General features: G+C 37.5%; 2 protein-coding genes across 2 annotated transcripts; one reads left to right on the top strand and one right to left on the bottom strand.

The window, feature by feature from the left end:
* Positions 1–9: 9 nt before the first annotated feature.
* LOC128236002 (deoxyribonuclease-1-like) lies at positions 10–15,094 on the bottom strand. The gene is made up of 10 exons (XM_052950784.1): positions 15,006–15,094; positions 14,611–14,716; positions 13,676–13,776; positions 13,008–13,097; positions 12,360–12,460; positions 10,910–11,022; positions 3,550–3,704; positions 2,857–2,953; positions 1,947–1,998; positions 10–1,045 (listed from the first exon to the last, which is right to left on the bottom strand). The coding sequence occupies exons 1-10, from the start codon at positions 15,092–15,094 to the stop codon at positions 609–611; spliced, it is 1,341 nt and encodes a 446-aa protein (XP_052806744.1). The 3' UTR covers positions 10–608.
* LOC128234536 (uncharacterized) lies at positions 7,612–9,896 on the top strand. Its single transcript, XM_052948801.1, has 2 exons — positions 7,612–7,786; positions 8,110–9,896. The coding sequence occupies exon 2, from the start codon at positions 8,115–8,117 to the stop codon at positions 9,042–9,044; it is 930 nt and encodes a 309-aa protein (XP_052804761.1). The 5' UTR covers positions 7,612–7,786; positions 8,110–8,114; the 3' UTR covers positions 9,045–9,896.
* Positions 15,095–16,233: the final 1,139 nt, after the last annotated feature.

Consider the following 16,233-nt stretch of genomic DNA (forward strand, 5'->3'; position numbering starts at 1 on the left):
TCAGTGATATATTTTTATTAAAATCATGACTAAGGGTGTTAAGCAAAAGTATTCATTTCAAAGTAATTGATGCCAATAGTATGGAATATATTCTTAATTTACTAGTACACACACTTTAAGATCATGTTATGAAGTATGTCAGTAAGAAATATTAAAATAACGCACAATAAAACAGACAGACAGAACATGACAAGATCTATAAATAATATTTCCGATCATTCAACATAAGTTGATGGCACTTTTTATGTAGTTTCATATAAGACACCAAAAATGGTTGATATATAAATTATGTACACTGTTTTAAAACGCCCCGTTTAAAATAAATGAGTTCAATGTCGGTATTTAACTATGAGAAAAATGTTTGTGTTGCGGGTAGTGATAGCTTGAGTATTCAAACTTTTAAAGAAGTATATAAATTGCAAATAATGAAAAACAAAAATAGTGGGTTTAGCTTAATCCTATTATAACGGTCTTAAGTTTCGAGAAATTGGGGTCAGGCGTGGAAATCAAACATGGTGATTAATGGAGCTATCAAAAATGCTTAGATTTCTTAGCCAACACAATGGTTCTACAAAATGTGAAAATCAATTAACGGTCGCCTGTATCGCTTAATGTCCGCTAAGCTGCTTTGATATTGTCAGCTCACATGTGTAAGGTGGCTGCAATGAACATTTGATAAGGATATCAAATATTTCTTTCCGAACTGAATAAATCAGTCCATAAACATCCGGCGGCGCATGCGTAATGAATGCAGATTTTAAATATCCATCTGTCATGCTAAGTAGTTCCGCAGAAATAGTTCCAGGACACGAGGAGCGGAACGCCATTAAGTTGGACATGATGTATTTATCATCAGAAACCGTAGTATGCGCTGTGACAAAGTCCATATGTGAGGCCTCCATCTGCAATTTAGTCGTAAAAACTGAGCTGGCGCAGGAAGGCGTATGGTAGATACTTCTGATGTCATTGACGTTAGCAACTGGATGTGAGTCGACGACGGTGAAGGAAATCGATGTCCTCAGACCCTGTTGTGTTTGTACGTGAGCTGAAAATATGACATTTTATTTAAATTTAGTTACAGACATTTATGAGAAATCGTCATTTTTGTATATTTCCTCTCGTTATAGGTACTTACTTTGTTGGATTTCGGTACAAGGAAGCAAACCATAGTGATTCTGGAACTTCAGTGGATAGGTTTTTCGTTATTGTGCTCCTAACATTATCAACAAACTACATAAGAAGGAACTCTCTGCTTCCAAAGGATCACTTTTGAGGATCAGTAATTTTAGTTTAAATATATGATTTTAATCTCAACTTCAATAATTATCATAAATATGTATAAACGTTACAAATACCATTACGATGATGTTTTTCCTCAATTAAATATGGCACTTAGATAATTTCAATTGACGTCTTGAATTGATCAATGTCTTTATTGAAGAGCTTAGTCGTACATGAAAATCTTCTTACTAAGTTAGTTCCATAGATATATTATTTAGCTGCAAATTTGTATGAATTAAACCATAGCCTACATTAAAATGAAACACGATGTTAAGGAATGAAATCAAGTCGATACATTGCCATTTGTGACGTTTATACAAATTTAAAATTATGTTTCTGCTTCCTCCCGCAGTTGAACGGTTGAATATCATTGTTTGTCCTCGTATATCGGATATGGTAGTTACGTTCATCCAATTCTATTTTTCGTATGAGAAACGTAATTTTTCCAACATGTTTAATGTTTAGTAGTCAAATGCAGCTTCCTACACATTTATAGTTTTGGGGGCCGTGATTTGCGTGCAAATTGGTCAATTGACTCTATAAAATATAGGAAATTTATTAAGTGGTGTCTGACTTTCAACAACATATTGAGTAGGGATAAAACAAAATCTTTTCTCAAACCAAATGCAACGCGCATAACTCAATAAATCATTACAAATCCTTACGACTGCCTTCTAGTTGTAGTTCAATGGGGTAGTGGTCACTGACTGCCAATGCCTGAATGAATAACATATTTTATGGAGGTTTAATACGATTTAATTGATTAATGAAATAATTCTAATTTTCTTTATACTCTTAATTAGATTTTACTGAATTTACAGAAACATACAAGTTCCAATTGCCAACAGGGGACGATCCTGGACTTGACGTAACAGGGGGCATAACAACCTTTAGACATTCGCCCCTCCTTAAGAACCGAAATTTAAATGGTTTTAAATGTTGGCCGGTGGCTTGGGTTTAGTGGAATACTGTCATAGTAATCTAAATTTTAACCATTAAGGTATTTTTGAAGAAAAGAAAATAATACAAAACATTCTCTATCATATTGTGCCATTTTTCAAGCTAACCGCAGCAAGCCCCTTTAACAATTTTAAGTCCGAAATAGTGTTTTTAGGGGTGTATAAAGTTTGCGCGTAGTTCGTAGATCTTACATCAACATGAACATCAATGAATTGATCAAACTAGATTGTACACCGTACATCAACAATGCACTGTCCAGGTCGACCAATTCATTCATTTTAATGTTGTCCGGTCTTCGAGCTACGCGCCAACATCACACATCTTTTTTAACGTATCTTATAACTTTTCTCTATGATATTGACATGAAAAACTCCGGGTGCACCCCTCCCCTCAATCCCTTAGTGTTCATTGTACTTATGGTTATGAGTTTTTTACTGCGAAAAGTCAAGGGCTTAGTACAAGATGGTCAAAACTAAATATAGAAATAGAAGGCATTACAACAATCTTGCACGCTAAGCCCTCGAAGTATATACGTTATCAACTAGTACGAGTGGGATAAGGATACGTACATTAAACAATGACAAAATGAAATTCCTGGTAATGAATGTGTCTCACCATTGTTTTGTTGAAATGCATTTCCTCATCAAAGCGAAAAGCATGAACACTTCCCGGAACAACCGAATCTTTCATGAGGTTCCCTGCTATCACAAACCTTTTGCAAACAGTATGGATATAAATAAAATGAACTACATGTACTAATTTTTTTCAGAAGTTACATGGTTACCTTTGACAATGTTAAACTTGAACGCACGCAAATATGATGTATTATCAGCATTTTGTATATTAAAACGGAAGAGAACACACATAAGAAGTAATTATTACGCCTTGAATATTTCCACTAACATCTCCGAAAATTTTGTTCTCTTTTGTTTTGAAGAACCGGTCTCTGTACCAAACCCCTGGACCTATATCAGGGTATATCACGATTGTAGAACTTTTTATATATAAATAGATCAAATTTTAACATGTTCACTCAAATACACAATGTTAATTCATCATCATCATCATCATCATCATCATCATCATCATCATCATCATCATTCACTATCATCATTATCATCATCATCATTCACTATCATCATCATCATCATCATCATCATCATCATCATCATCATCATCATCATCATCATCGTCATCATCATCATCATCATCATCATCATCATCATCATCATTCACTACCTAAGCATCTTTAACATTGTGTAAGTCTCAGATACACTGTAAAACCAAGATAATGTCCTGTCATATTACCTGTCATAGCTGCATGATGACTGTGAAACGGTAGTGTCGATATCGTCATCAATCAGCCAGGTATATCTGGGGTCACTTTTCAGCGAAATATTCTTCCAGTCACTTAGGCGCAGGTAGTTGCAGTCTGCATTAAAGTCGCCGCCTATTATCACGTCCTGAAATTGTCTTATAGTTTGTTATACCAGTTGCTAATTTGCACATCCTCTAATCAACACTGCAATATCAAGTTTTTAAATCTGGAAATAAAAGTCTAATATCAACTTTTCTTTTAAATATTTATGTTTTATCAAACGGTGTCTTAGGTATTATTTTCGATGATGTGTGTACACACCAGAACAGGGGCGTAGATATACCATGATTATTATTGTGGAGGCGTAGATAGACCAGAATTGATGTGCAGGCCAGGTTTGCTAGGAGGCCAAAGAAGATCAGAATTTCCTTGCAAGCCCGGTTTGCTAGGAGGCGAAGTTAGACAAGAATTGTTGTGCAGGCCAGGTTTGCTAGGATGCTAAGATAGACCAGCATTGTTGTGCAGGCCCGGTGTGCTAGGAAGTCGAAGAAAGACCGAAATTGATGTGTAAGCCCGGTTTGTTAGAGGGCGTAGATAGACCAGAACTGATATGCTAAAACAGTTTGTTAGGTGGCGTCGATAGACCAGAATAGGTGTGCAGGACCGGTTGCTAGGAGGCGTAGATAGACCAGAATTGGTGTGCAGGCTCGGTTGGCTAGGAGGCGTAGACATACCAGAATTGTTGGACAGGCCAGGTTTGCTTGGAGGCGAAGTTAGACCAGCATTGTTGTGCAGGCCAGGTTTGCTAGGAGGCGAAGACATACCAGTATTGTTGGACAGGCCAGGTTTGCTAGGAGGCGAAGATAGACCAGCATTGTTGTGCAGGCCAGGTTTGCTAGGAGGCGAAGACATACCAGTATTGTTGTGCAGGCCCGGTTTGTAAAGGGGCGTAACTAGACCATATGTAATTGATTTGCAAGCCCGGTATTTTGGAAGGCGGAGACAGACCAGATTTGATGTGCAGGACCGGTGTGCTAGGATGCGATGATATACCAGCATTGTTGTGAAGGCCCGGTTTGCATGGAGGCATAACTAGACCAGAAATGATTTGCAAGCCCGGTTTGTTAGAAGGCGGACATAGACCAGATTTGATGTGCAGGACCGGTGTGCTGGAAGGCGAAGAAAGATCAGCATTGCTGTGCAGGCCCGGTGTGCTAGGATGTCGTAGAAAGATCGGAATTGATGTGTAAGCCCGGTTTGCTAGAGGGCGTAGATAGACCAGAATTGATATGTTGAGCCGGTTTGTTAGGTCGCGTCGATAGACCAGAATTGCTAGGAGGCCGTAGAAAGACCAGAATTTCCTTGCAAGCCCGGTTTGCTAGGGGGTGTAGAAAGACAGGAATCGATGTGCATGCCCGGTTTGATAGGGGCGTCAAAAGACCAGAATTTATGTGCAAGCCCTGTACGCTAGAGGGCATTGAAAGACAAGAATCGATCTGCATTCCCGGTTTATTAGGGAGCGTAGAAAGACAAGAATTGATTTGCAAGCCCGGTTTGCCAGGGGACGTTGATAGACCATAATTGATGTGCTGGCCCGGTTTGCTAGTGGTCGTAGATATACCAGAATTGGTGCGTAGGCCCGGTTTGCCAGTGGTCGTAGATAGGCAAGAATTGGTGCGTAGGCCCGGTGTGTTAGGGGGCGTAGATAGGCTAGAATTTGTGCGTAGGCAAGGTTTGTTAGGGGGTCGTAGATAGACCATAATTGATGTGCAAGCCAGGATTGCTAGTGGTTGTAGATAGGCTAGAATTGGTACGTAGGCAAGGTTTGTAAGAGGGGCGTAGATAGACCATAATTGATATGCGGGCCAGGTTTGCTATTGGTTAGAGATAGGCTAGAATTGGTGCGTAGGCAAGGTTTGTTAGGTGGCCGTAGATAGACCGTTATTGATGTGCAGGCCAGGTTTGCTAGTGGTCGTAGATAGGGTAGAATTGGTGCGTAGGCAAGGTTTGTTAGGGGGGGGGGGCGGGGCGTAGATATACCATAATTGGTGTGCCGGCCATTTTTGCTAGTGGTCGTACATAGACTAGATTGGTGCGTAGGCATGGTTCGTTAGGGGGGCGTATATAGACCATAATTGATGTGCAGGTCAGGTTTGCTGGGAGGCCAGAATAAATATACAAGCCCGGTATCCTAGGTTGAAGACAGACCAGAAAGGATTTGCAAGCCCGGTTTACCAGGGGCCGTAGAAAGACCAGAATTGATGTGCAGGCCCGGTTTGTTAATGGTCATTGATGTACATGACTAGATGTTCAAGCCCGGATTGTTAGATGTGTTTTTCGAGGAATGCTCCACCGGTGAATTTGTTTAATGCAATCTAAGGGTTTCAAACATACTAAAATACATTTTTTTGAGATTCCGGGCCTACATGGAGCTATGCCATTATGGAAGAGTGTTCATTCTTTGAGTGATCTGAATCGGAATTACTATTTTAACCTTATTTTAACAATATTATGTCAATCTTAACGATATACACTATTATTATACCTCACGTGACCTGCCCATGTTAATTTCTCATATACCCATCATGGGCAATTTCTTACTGTCATACTAACAGTACCGTTTTGACCGGTTGACATTATTACTGTCACATAGCACGCGTGTCTAAAAATAGGCATTGTTTTGGTTTCCCAAGTCTGAGGTGGTAAGCGCTTATTTAAATGTGTTGTTAATCTGGTTAAAACGGCGTTTGCATTATTTCTAAATGTGATTTGCATCAAAATGACGGCTAATAATGTAAACAAAAAATAATTACAGAATAAATTGATTAAATTTGAAAGTTGTGTAATGGTAAATATCTTATATATGTATATAAATGTAACTGTTTTCGGTAGGGTAACAGTATTTCCCTCATGTTGACAATATGTACTGTTACACTGGAAGCCATGCAATATTTATATTTTGTTTATGTTCTTAATTTTTATCACACAATCCGATAAGCCCCATCGTTCTTCAATCCAATTAAGACCTATACTGAATACCACCAATCACCTTACAAATAATTGAAACCGTAAAGAAGCGATGGCATGTCCAAGAATACATAACTGAGTGGCACAACCGTAACGAAACACTATATGAATATATTATTTGTAGTATCAATCATATATAATATGAAGTTATTAATGATATATGTTTTATATGTATTTTGTATATGTCTGAGCGTTTTAACTGTTAACGTACCGATTAACGTACCCCCTCGCCTGCTAGAACCGCCACTGGACTGTTTGAAAAATGGGACTCTCAAGTGACAGAAAACTGTTTTTACCTCAGGTTACAAACTATCTGAGCACATCTATCGGAAATTCCCATTTCATACTTTCGTTTTAGACATGTTTTATCTCCAGTATGTAAGTCCGATAAACAATATTTATTCCTATAAGATATTACATATCTTAGGTCTTGTGGATGACAGAAAACTTGTATATTCATTTCTTTTAAATACGTGTCTCAAAATACTAGCATTCCTTGTTAAACGTTATGATAATCACCTGTTCTTAGTGTAAGAAAAGATCATGTCAACTATTTGAAATATACTGCATACATAAAAATAGTTTTATTTATAGAATTTCAGTCATTTAAATAATATATAAAATAAATTGTGAATAAATGAGAAACAAACAAGCCTGAAAAAATATCCAAATTTATAATATAGTTATCAATAATGCCTGTATACATGTGAAAACAAACGGCAAAGAAAATTAATCATATGGCTATTATAGCACCGATATTTTATAACCGATATCATTGTTACTAAAGAAATACGTGACGAACGATTACAGATTAGTAAATATAGCTTAGCTGGGATCCCACAGAATCGACTGCAGTAAAACATGCAATGGTCCAATAGATGATTACGTTGTGTTTTTTTATTGCACAGTGAAATGCTGGTTTTCCTAAATGGGTTTCTAACGGTATTTCCATTGGAGATTTTATTTCCAAACCTTCTAGAACGAATTATGACGTAGGTTTTAAAAAAGTATTTAATGAGAAGTGAGCGGCGTGCGTTACGCATTAAGGCGAGAACAGGCGGATGGATGATATATCTGTGTAAAATAAATTACAAAATATATATCAGTTAATATAAAAATCAATTACAGAAAAATCAATACATAAGCTGTAATTATTAGAAAGTGAAAGTGTTGGAGAACTACAGACGATCATATATACAGGTATTTGTGGTTTATTATTCATACTAAGTTTGTTTTAATTTCGCTGTAAGTAATTATATAATTTTATATGGACGATTTTCGTTTGTAAAAGAATGCAGTATACCGGATTGACCGCTTTTAATAAAAGGATATCACTTATGACTGAACATCAATTTAATAATATGTGCACCAAATATCTGGGTATATCACAATAACTCAGAAAAATGGAAATCTCCGTTTTGCGCACTTCTTGTGTATTCATTATATATTACAATGTATGTGACATCTGTCCATAATATATTTTAATAGAGCTACGTAATAAGATAAAGTATCTTCTTTTAAAGAGAAAATGGGACGTGATAATTTGTCCATCGTTAGTTTCAACTCGTCACGCAGGGGGCTCAATTCCTTGAGGACATCTGAAAGGAGCCCATATCTTGAGAGAATCATCGAGGGTTCTTCGCCCGATATTTGTCTACTCCCCGGTGATGATAAGGCGATGACAATGAACGCTGTGAGGGGTTATGGGCAGTATTATGTCCCTTCGGCCGACGGGACAGTTCTTTTGTATGACAGTAATAGGATTAGAATGAATGAACAACAGGTTAATGTGAACGGATTTGGCCCGCTGCCGGAACTTGACACATACAAAATGGTGCTCCCCAGTGTGCAGGTGTTATCCCTGATGCCATCGAATGACAGGTCCGTTGTGAAAGAATTTTCACTCGTGTCCTGGAAATACACGATGTTTTCTCAATCTAGGGACAAGACAAGGACCCTTGAGAGTCTGATTGTGTTTTGTCAATGGCTTGCATTGTCAACCGAAAAGGCAGTTTTCATCGGGGGTGAAATGGCCATTGATTACGACACCATTGTGAAGATAACGAAGAACCTGTCGCAGAAGGGAAGAGAAAGGTATGTGTCCGACGCCCAGTCTGAAATGGTGGATCACGCCTTTTTACCGTCGATGACAAAAGCCACGGTGCGGGACAGGCGACATCTCTTTGAAATGAACGTATACAAATGCAAGAGTGACCCAGTGCTATCTTCGAACGAGCCACAAGCTGATTGCTTCATTTCTTCTAAGATCCTGGAGCTCTCTGAAGCGAAGCTTGTAGACGTGGAGAAGGTCTGCAGCAGACAGTGTAAACTTGAAACGCTGGTAGACGTGGAGAAGGTCAGTAGCAAGCAGTGTGAGCTAGAAACGCTGCGTAAGATCTGTCCTACGGCGACGACCATGACCATTCCTCAGCGGCCACCGAGGCACCATGGTGGTTAATACGATGTACCAAAGAATATCAGACATAATCAGAAAGATGTCCGTCGAGTGAATGTTTATTGGAAACTCGTATGCATTAAGTGCAAACAGGACGTTTAATGTGGTTGTTAGCTCAACTGTTTTGTTTAGAATAAAAGTCATAGTTTTGTGATAGCCGTTGTGTCGAATGGGGTTGTAGTCGTTGGAATCCGTGTCAAACAGCTTTTTCAACCAAGAGTGTCAAATGGAACTTGGTAAAAATGTTCTCAGTACAAATACACATATGCGTAACAAGGCCAATAACTCTGGTAAAGTTAATTGTTAATTATTGAGTTACGCATTAAGAAACACCAGACAAGCGTTGGCATCGGCCAGTGGTGCTGTTGTTTAAGTTATTGTAACATCACGTTAGAATCTCATTGTTATGTACAAGTTATTAAATCGCATATTATGTTTTTTGGTACGATAGCTACAGTATGTATGCTATCTAATAAAACGAACTAGACAAATGTGAAAAAGTTTGATAAAGAGGCGCAATTCTGAATGACTTATGTTTAAGCGCATTTTTCATTTATTATATCTCAAGTTTCACTGAATTTTTGCTATTCTGTGTTGAGCATTTATGGGTACATTATCCCACTTAGTTTCAGAATGAAAACTTAAAAGTGATAGTATAAATTTTAACATTAGTGAATATGTGATATGCTGCTGATAAGTATAATATTGCCATCGTATGTACATGTTTGTACCTCTATGTAAATTTGTGCTATTCACTATTCTGTTTTACCTGCAGTGCAGGTTGTTACTATGTGCTGTATATGTATACAAATCGATTTGCTGGTAGAAAATGTTGAATAAAAGTGTATAACGCAATCTGACTTTTATATATCAACCCATATTGCAAAAACAGATACAGAATATACCATTCTTAGGCTAGCAGGGCTGGGCGGTTGAGTGATAAAGCATTTGAGGGTGTGCAACTTAATGGTGCAACTTTTGACGTGAACCCGTCTCCCCAAACCGAAATAAAAATATAGTTCAACAATAGTTAAGGTGGTATGTGTTCTGTCTGTGAAAAAGTTGGCTATTGTTTGTCTGAAATGGTGTGTTTTAATACTGTATTTCGATATTGACATGCAGACGTTTGACAATTCTAAGGGGTGAGGGGCGGGTGCAACCCCGCACCCTTATTCTAAATTCGTTTACCCCTAGATAAGGATATGCGAAACCGTATTTGGTTGCACTACTGACATCCAATTATCTCACCATTAAAACACAACAAGCACTGATGGACCATATGTTGTTGACACTCCATGTGGCTACATACTTGTTATTATTTTTTTGAAAGTAATAAACAATCATGAAAAAGACTCTGTTATGCCAGAAAAAGACAGTCATAGTCGTATATTTCAAAACGCCATTGTCGTCTTATCAGACACTGCCAGAAATATTATAAATATCAAAATGTTGTTTGACTTGCGAGTAGCGATTCAAAGTCGATTTTAAATCAAAAGCGATATTTTGAAATTAGCCATAGAAGAGTATATGGTTTACAAGAATAAGCCGCATTGAAATGTTAACAAGCAAAATATGATGCTAGGTAATTGTTCATTGAAAAGGTATTTTCGTTGATGCATGTTTTTGTTTTTTCTCTCATTAAACCGAACGTTTCAAGGAACTTGGATTATATTGAACTTGTTTGACAAAATACATGAAAAACGGTTGCTATGTTGGCTATGTTGGTAAAGCATTAAATTAAATATCAAACCGGAAACCAGGAGTATCGTGCATTAAGAGTGTGCGAATATATTACAACGATAATTCAATTAACGTAAATTATTTACTGCACGGTAAGTTTGACAATATCCAAAGTGAATTGATCTTACCTCCAAATGCCAATGCCGCAGAAGTGCAGTGTAGACTTTGGTCAAGTTGTCCATTTCTTCACGGGCAGCTGAAGGTTGAATGTGGTTGGCAACCATAACGAAATCCTTAATGACTGAAATAAAGTTGGTTGGCAACAGTAGCGAAATCGTGAATGAATGAAATGAATATGGTTGGCAAACACAGAGAGATTCTGAATGACTGAAATAAAGTTTGTTGGCAACAGTAGCGAAATCGTGAATGAATGAAATGAATATGGTTGGCAAACACAGAGAAATTATGAATGACTGAAATAAAGTTGGTTGGCAAACACAGCGAAATCCTGAATGCCTGAACCGTGCGAGTGAGTTTGATGGATAACAGTTTAGATAACTTATTCAAAATTATTTTTATGGGAGAACCCCCGGAGTCTAAAGAAAACGCACAAAGCAATTGCGGCACTCAACATGGTGTCCTCATACACTGGTGAAAAAAGAAAGTCTCCACAATGTTAGATTAACTTGACCAAGGTCAAAATGTTGATTGACCAAACATATGTCAAAGACTGAGCGATGTAAAGAAACACATACAGGAAGATAATAACAATATTGAAAAATACATGCATTCAAAAGTATTATATGTTTTAACCATTGAATTTAGACGGTCTATTGTGAGAATAAAACCGAGGTCTATATCTCGGCTAAGAGAACCACAGTATTATAAACTAAATATACCAAGAGAAAACCTGTAGTGGGCACATGGAGCCTGGCTGTAAATGGTTCCCGCTCAAAAACAGGACTAACTTGTTGTTGGCGAATGTAACCTGACCAGGATAGTACCCGCTCAAAAAAACGAGACTGGCCTGTTGTTGGCGAATAAAACCTGACCGGGATAGTACCCGCTCAATAACGAGACTGGCCTGTTGTTGGCGAATGTAACCTTACCGGGATAGTACCCGCTCAAAAACGAGAATGGCCTGTTGTTGGCGAATGTAACCTGACCGCGAAGGGTACCCGCAAAAACACAGTGCCGTAGCTACAATTTCTATAGCTCTAAAAATAGCTCTTTTCGACTTACTTCTGTTGCCTGAATGTAAACAAACCATCGACCAAAGATACTCCAGAATGCAGGAAATCGCTTCTTGCAAAATAAAACTTTCCGGGGGGATGCCCCCGGACCCCCATAGACCATTCTGCCTCGGTGTTTTTTTAAGTCTGGCTACAACACTGAAACAACGAGACTAACCCGTTGTTGGCGAATGAGACCTGACCGAGAATGGTTCCCACTCGCAAAAAGGACTAACTTGTTGTTGGCGAATGAAACTTGACCGAAATGGTTCCCACTCGAAAATAGGACTAAGCTGCTGTTGGCGAATGAAACTTGACCGATATTGGTTTGAGCACAAAAACACTTACCTGTTGTTGGCGAATTGAACCCGACTGAAAATGGTTCCCACTCAAAAACGCGACTAACCTGTTGTCGGCGAATTGAACTTGACTGAGAATGGTTCCCGTTCAAAAAGGTCATGAATGTCGTGATACTGGTACGTATCTGTAACCGTCACCCGAGACGGCCTAGAAATATATGAAAATACATAGGTGACGAGTCACATGGAAACATATGAAGCCAAGATGATGGCGAACATAACGCTGCTTTGAACTACGCTATCAATGTCATGATACATGCACATGTATATGAAAGGACAAGGGTAAGGATGATTCATGTTTGAAAGAATGGAATTAAGGGGAATATTTATCATGTATAAACGGGTAAAACTGACGTCATTAAATACTGTACGCTGTTAGATATATTAACTGTGATCATATGATTATGTGATTTGCTTTTGTAGTGTATAATTTACCTTTACTATATTTTAGTAAGTTGCATTTCTAAATTCATCATTCCAATATTTGGTATACAAATATATCTGCATTCAAACCATAACGCATGGAAAAAAATAGAATACATGATTAACTTGATGCATGCGTATTACTAACACTTTTAGAAGTATTGCATAGTTTCGAACATCAATTTTATGGGTGAAAGCAATGATATTGAAGTCACATTTGAGAAAACGTTCAAAGTTCTCCATCAGGTTACCGTTTTACTTAAGCACCATACCTGTACAGAAAGCCATACTGCTCCTTGCTTGCGGTTCGACCTAACCTTTCGCTGACCACCTTCTCGTACACTGCGCTGGGTCCGAACCTTCTGTAAGTTGCATATGGTATCCTTTAGATGTGTAAATAAACCAAACTAATTGTAAGTATGACGGTTTCACGAAGTATTCATGAAAATGTACTTATGGTTTGTCCTTCTTTGTTCGCCAATGAAATCGCTGTTTCGCGTTTGAAATTTCAAAATTATTTCTTTTAAAAATGTCCAGACGCCTTGATATTGATAAAATAAGTCAGTGCGGTCTACATGATCAGACTCAGTAAGGAGCGCAGTGCGACAAAATATGTCAAATAGTAAATTGTTATCGTTCGTATTTTGAATATAATGGCTAGCTACGCTTGCTTTTGATATATTCCATTCAAAGTAGGGACGATAACTAATACTAACGTAAGTTGAAACGGCGTAAGAGCGCATAAGCTTTTTTTAACTATTGTTGTTTTCATTATTTCATTTTTTTTAAATTATTTTTAAAGATTTGTCTTTTTGCGTGGATTAACTGCGATCTTGAGTGGTTCCTCTCATATTTACTTGTAACGCTTATATTCATTTGCACTGGCATTGTTTTTCATATTACTCTCAAAAGAAAATCTTGGAATGAAATCCCGACTTACCCAGATACATATTTGTTCAACTCCACCCGCAGTCCCTCGAACGCCGTTTGATGGGAGTCCCGGATTTCAAGTATTTGAACTATGTCGTATCTGCTTAGAATCTGAATTTAAAATTCGTAGTCAACGGACAATGATTCATAAACTAACGTCACTGAGTTTGAGCTTAATGCTCGGACTTAAGACGAGCAAATTTATAAAAAGCTACAAAATTTGTTTTCTGTAACTATATTTTTGACGAAAGATATTCAAGTTATATGTAATAGTTTCACCAGTTCAAGCTCAGACTCAGGACGAAAAGGGTTAGGTTAAAAAAATAACAAGTAATGATAAGATACGATCCAAATATAATGCAAATATATTCCAAACATATTCTATAGCACCCCAAAATTCATCATTCTGGATAAAGATAGATTTACAATGTGAAATATTGCGATTTTCCACATTGTTCGGCATTTTGTCATGACTTTCATAGAAAAAATAATACGACCGCATATCTTAGCATTAAAGATTTTGTAACCACATTCGATGTTTGTGGATAGAAAAAGAAATAAGCACTAGTGAAGGATGCGGTCTCTCCGAAAATTCAAAAAGAGAAAACTAAACAGTTAGAAAAATCATCACTTATTATTTTACAATGTATAAACCTATTTTCCATGAATATTTTTAGTAATAATTCAGGTTTACAATCTTGATCAACGACATTTCAACAATGACTTTTTATTTAAGTTGAACGTGACGTGCAAAATATGAGCCTTCGTAAACTTACATCCTTGAATCACGTCAAGCAAATGGCATCGATGGGGGGACAGAGGCAAGCGATAATGCCACCCATTTCCTTATTAGAATGCACCATTCCTTCTTGGCTTAAACCTACATAGGTGCACACAAGTTTTATCTTTTAAAATATCTACGCACACTATTTCTGTAAAAATTACCTGAACAAGGATGTCCACGACAGGTTTGTTGGAGAACTTTGTAATACCGAACACCTGAATGTTGAAGGATCCAATTCGTAACGGTGGCTCTGCCAGTGCCGGCAGACTGTTCACAAATGAGACAACATATTCAGAATCGTACTCAGTTAGACCTGAAAAAGCTTATGTATTTTTTTAAATGAAAATAAATTATCTTTGAACCTCTGAAAAGCATATTAATAATAATTAAATAAAATCAAGTTGATTTAACAAAAAGGAACGAAATAATTTTATTACATGAATAAAATGCACTAAAGTAAAATCGAATATTTTTATTGTAAAGTGTTACAGCCAATGAATGTACCAAGCTAATGACCGAATCAATTTTTTTTTTTTACATTTTACAAAACACATACCCATTGCTTCCGGTTGGCGATACGTCATCCAACACAAACGCGTATGTAACAGTTGACGCAAGGAAGAAAATTACAGTGTGGAACATCATGTTGGTAATAAAATGATCCAAAACAATGAATGCAACAGTTACTTTATCAGAACACTGAACCGAATATAAGGCTGTTATCTACTAGTATAAATCTAAGACCATCCTTTAACCTTGTTTATGTTTAAGTGTCCCAATCCAGACTTTATCTCGGTGAATCGTGATTATAAAACCTGATTTCTATAGAACATATAGTAAGAACGCAAGGTCAATATTTTCGACTACCATCCCCCACTATTATCCTCTGTCGCACTGTTACGCTCTGACGTCATGTGAGTGTTTGTTCGTTATAATAAAAAAAATATTGACTGTCTTGAAGTGAAAGCATATTATCAACCTTCGGAACACACTGTCAACCTCGGCTTCGCTTAGGGCGAAAGTATTTACCTCAGGCAGACAGTATGCAGTGCCACCTTCAAGGCAATCAATATTTATATAGTATTTTTATGTTTCCGTTTATGTTTTTAATTCTAATTAAGAACGTTAGCCAGTTTACGCTGCGATAAGCAGCATTTAGAAAACATCAATGCTGTTTCAATACACGCACACTACGTACCATACAGAGCAATATGAGAGTGAGCCGATTGTTCAGGACGGATACACTTGTGATCTGTTGTATTCCTTAACTGTTTCAGCTCTAGTTATTTATATCTAAATATGTGAGCACATCATCAAAACGTTAACGTTTACAGTGATATCGTTAATCACTTTGCTAATGTTATCAAAGCTCTGAACAATCGGCCTAATATGATACAATTAAGTTACTTTAACCAACCCTACCCGCAAGTAAGTAAACAAGTTTTAAAGGTTGTCTGACATAGCCGAAATAAATAAGCATACTAATTAAGGCCACATTCCTTATCGGTTAAGATGTACACTTTTAGACATTTAAGATAAAGTACACCTTAATGTATCGTTTAACTAGAACATCTCAGAGCTATGGACACAAGCACTTGACAATCGTAACAACTCGGCTATCATCGGCAAGCTTCCGGATAGATGTTGTAAATAGGCTTCAAGACCTACGAAAATGTGACGAGGGCTGCCGGTAATACGAAAACTAAAGGGTTATCTTAAAGGGCAAATTGCACCAGTTTGGAGGTGCCTACTCATTGTTACTTGCCTAATATCGTTAAATGAAC

Source organism: Mya arenaria, chromosome 5 (genome assembly GCF_026914265.1).
Source record: "Mya arenaria isolate MELC-2E11 chromosome 5, ASM2691426v1".
Classification (NCBI taxonomy): domain Eukaryota; kingdom Metazoa; phylum Mollusca; class Bivalvia; order Myida; family Myidae; genus Mya; species Mya arenaria.

Bases quoted from the DNA above. Each gene is read 5' to 3' on its own strand.
- LOC128236002 (XM_052950784.1), bottom strand. From the start codon at position 15,094: ATGATGTTCCACACTGTAATTTTCTTCCTTGCGTCAACTGTTACATAC. The intron at 14,717-15,005 runs GTATGTGTTTTG...ATTTGTGAACAG, and splicing joins TCGCCAACCGGAAGCAATGG to TCTGCCGGCACTGGCAGAGC. The intron at 1,999-2,856 runs GTGAGACACATT...TTATTCATTCAG, and splicing joins TGCATTTCAACAAAACAATG to GCATTGGCAGTCAGTGACCA.
- LOC128234536 (XM_052948801.1), top strand. From the start codon at position 8,115: ATGGGACGTGATAATTTGTCCATCGTTAGTTTCAACTCGTCACGCAGG.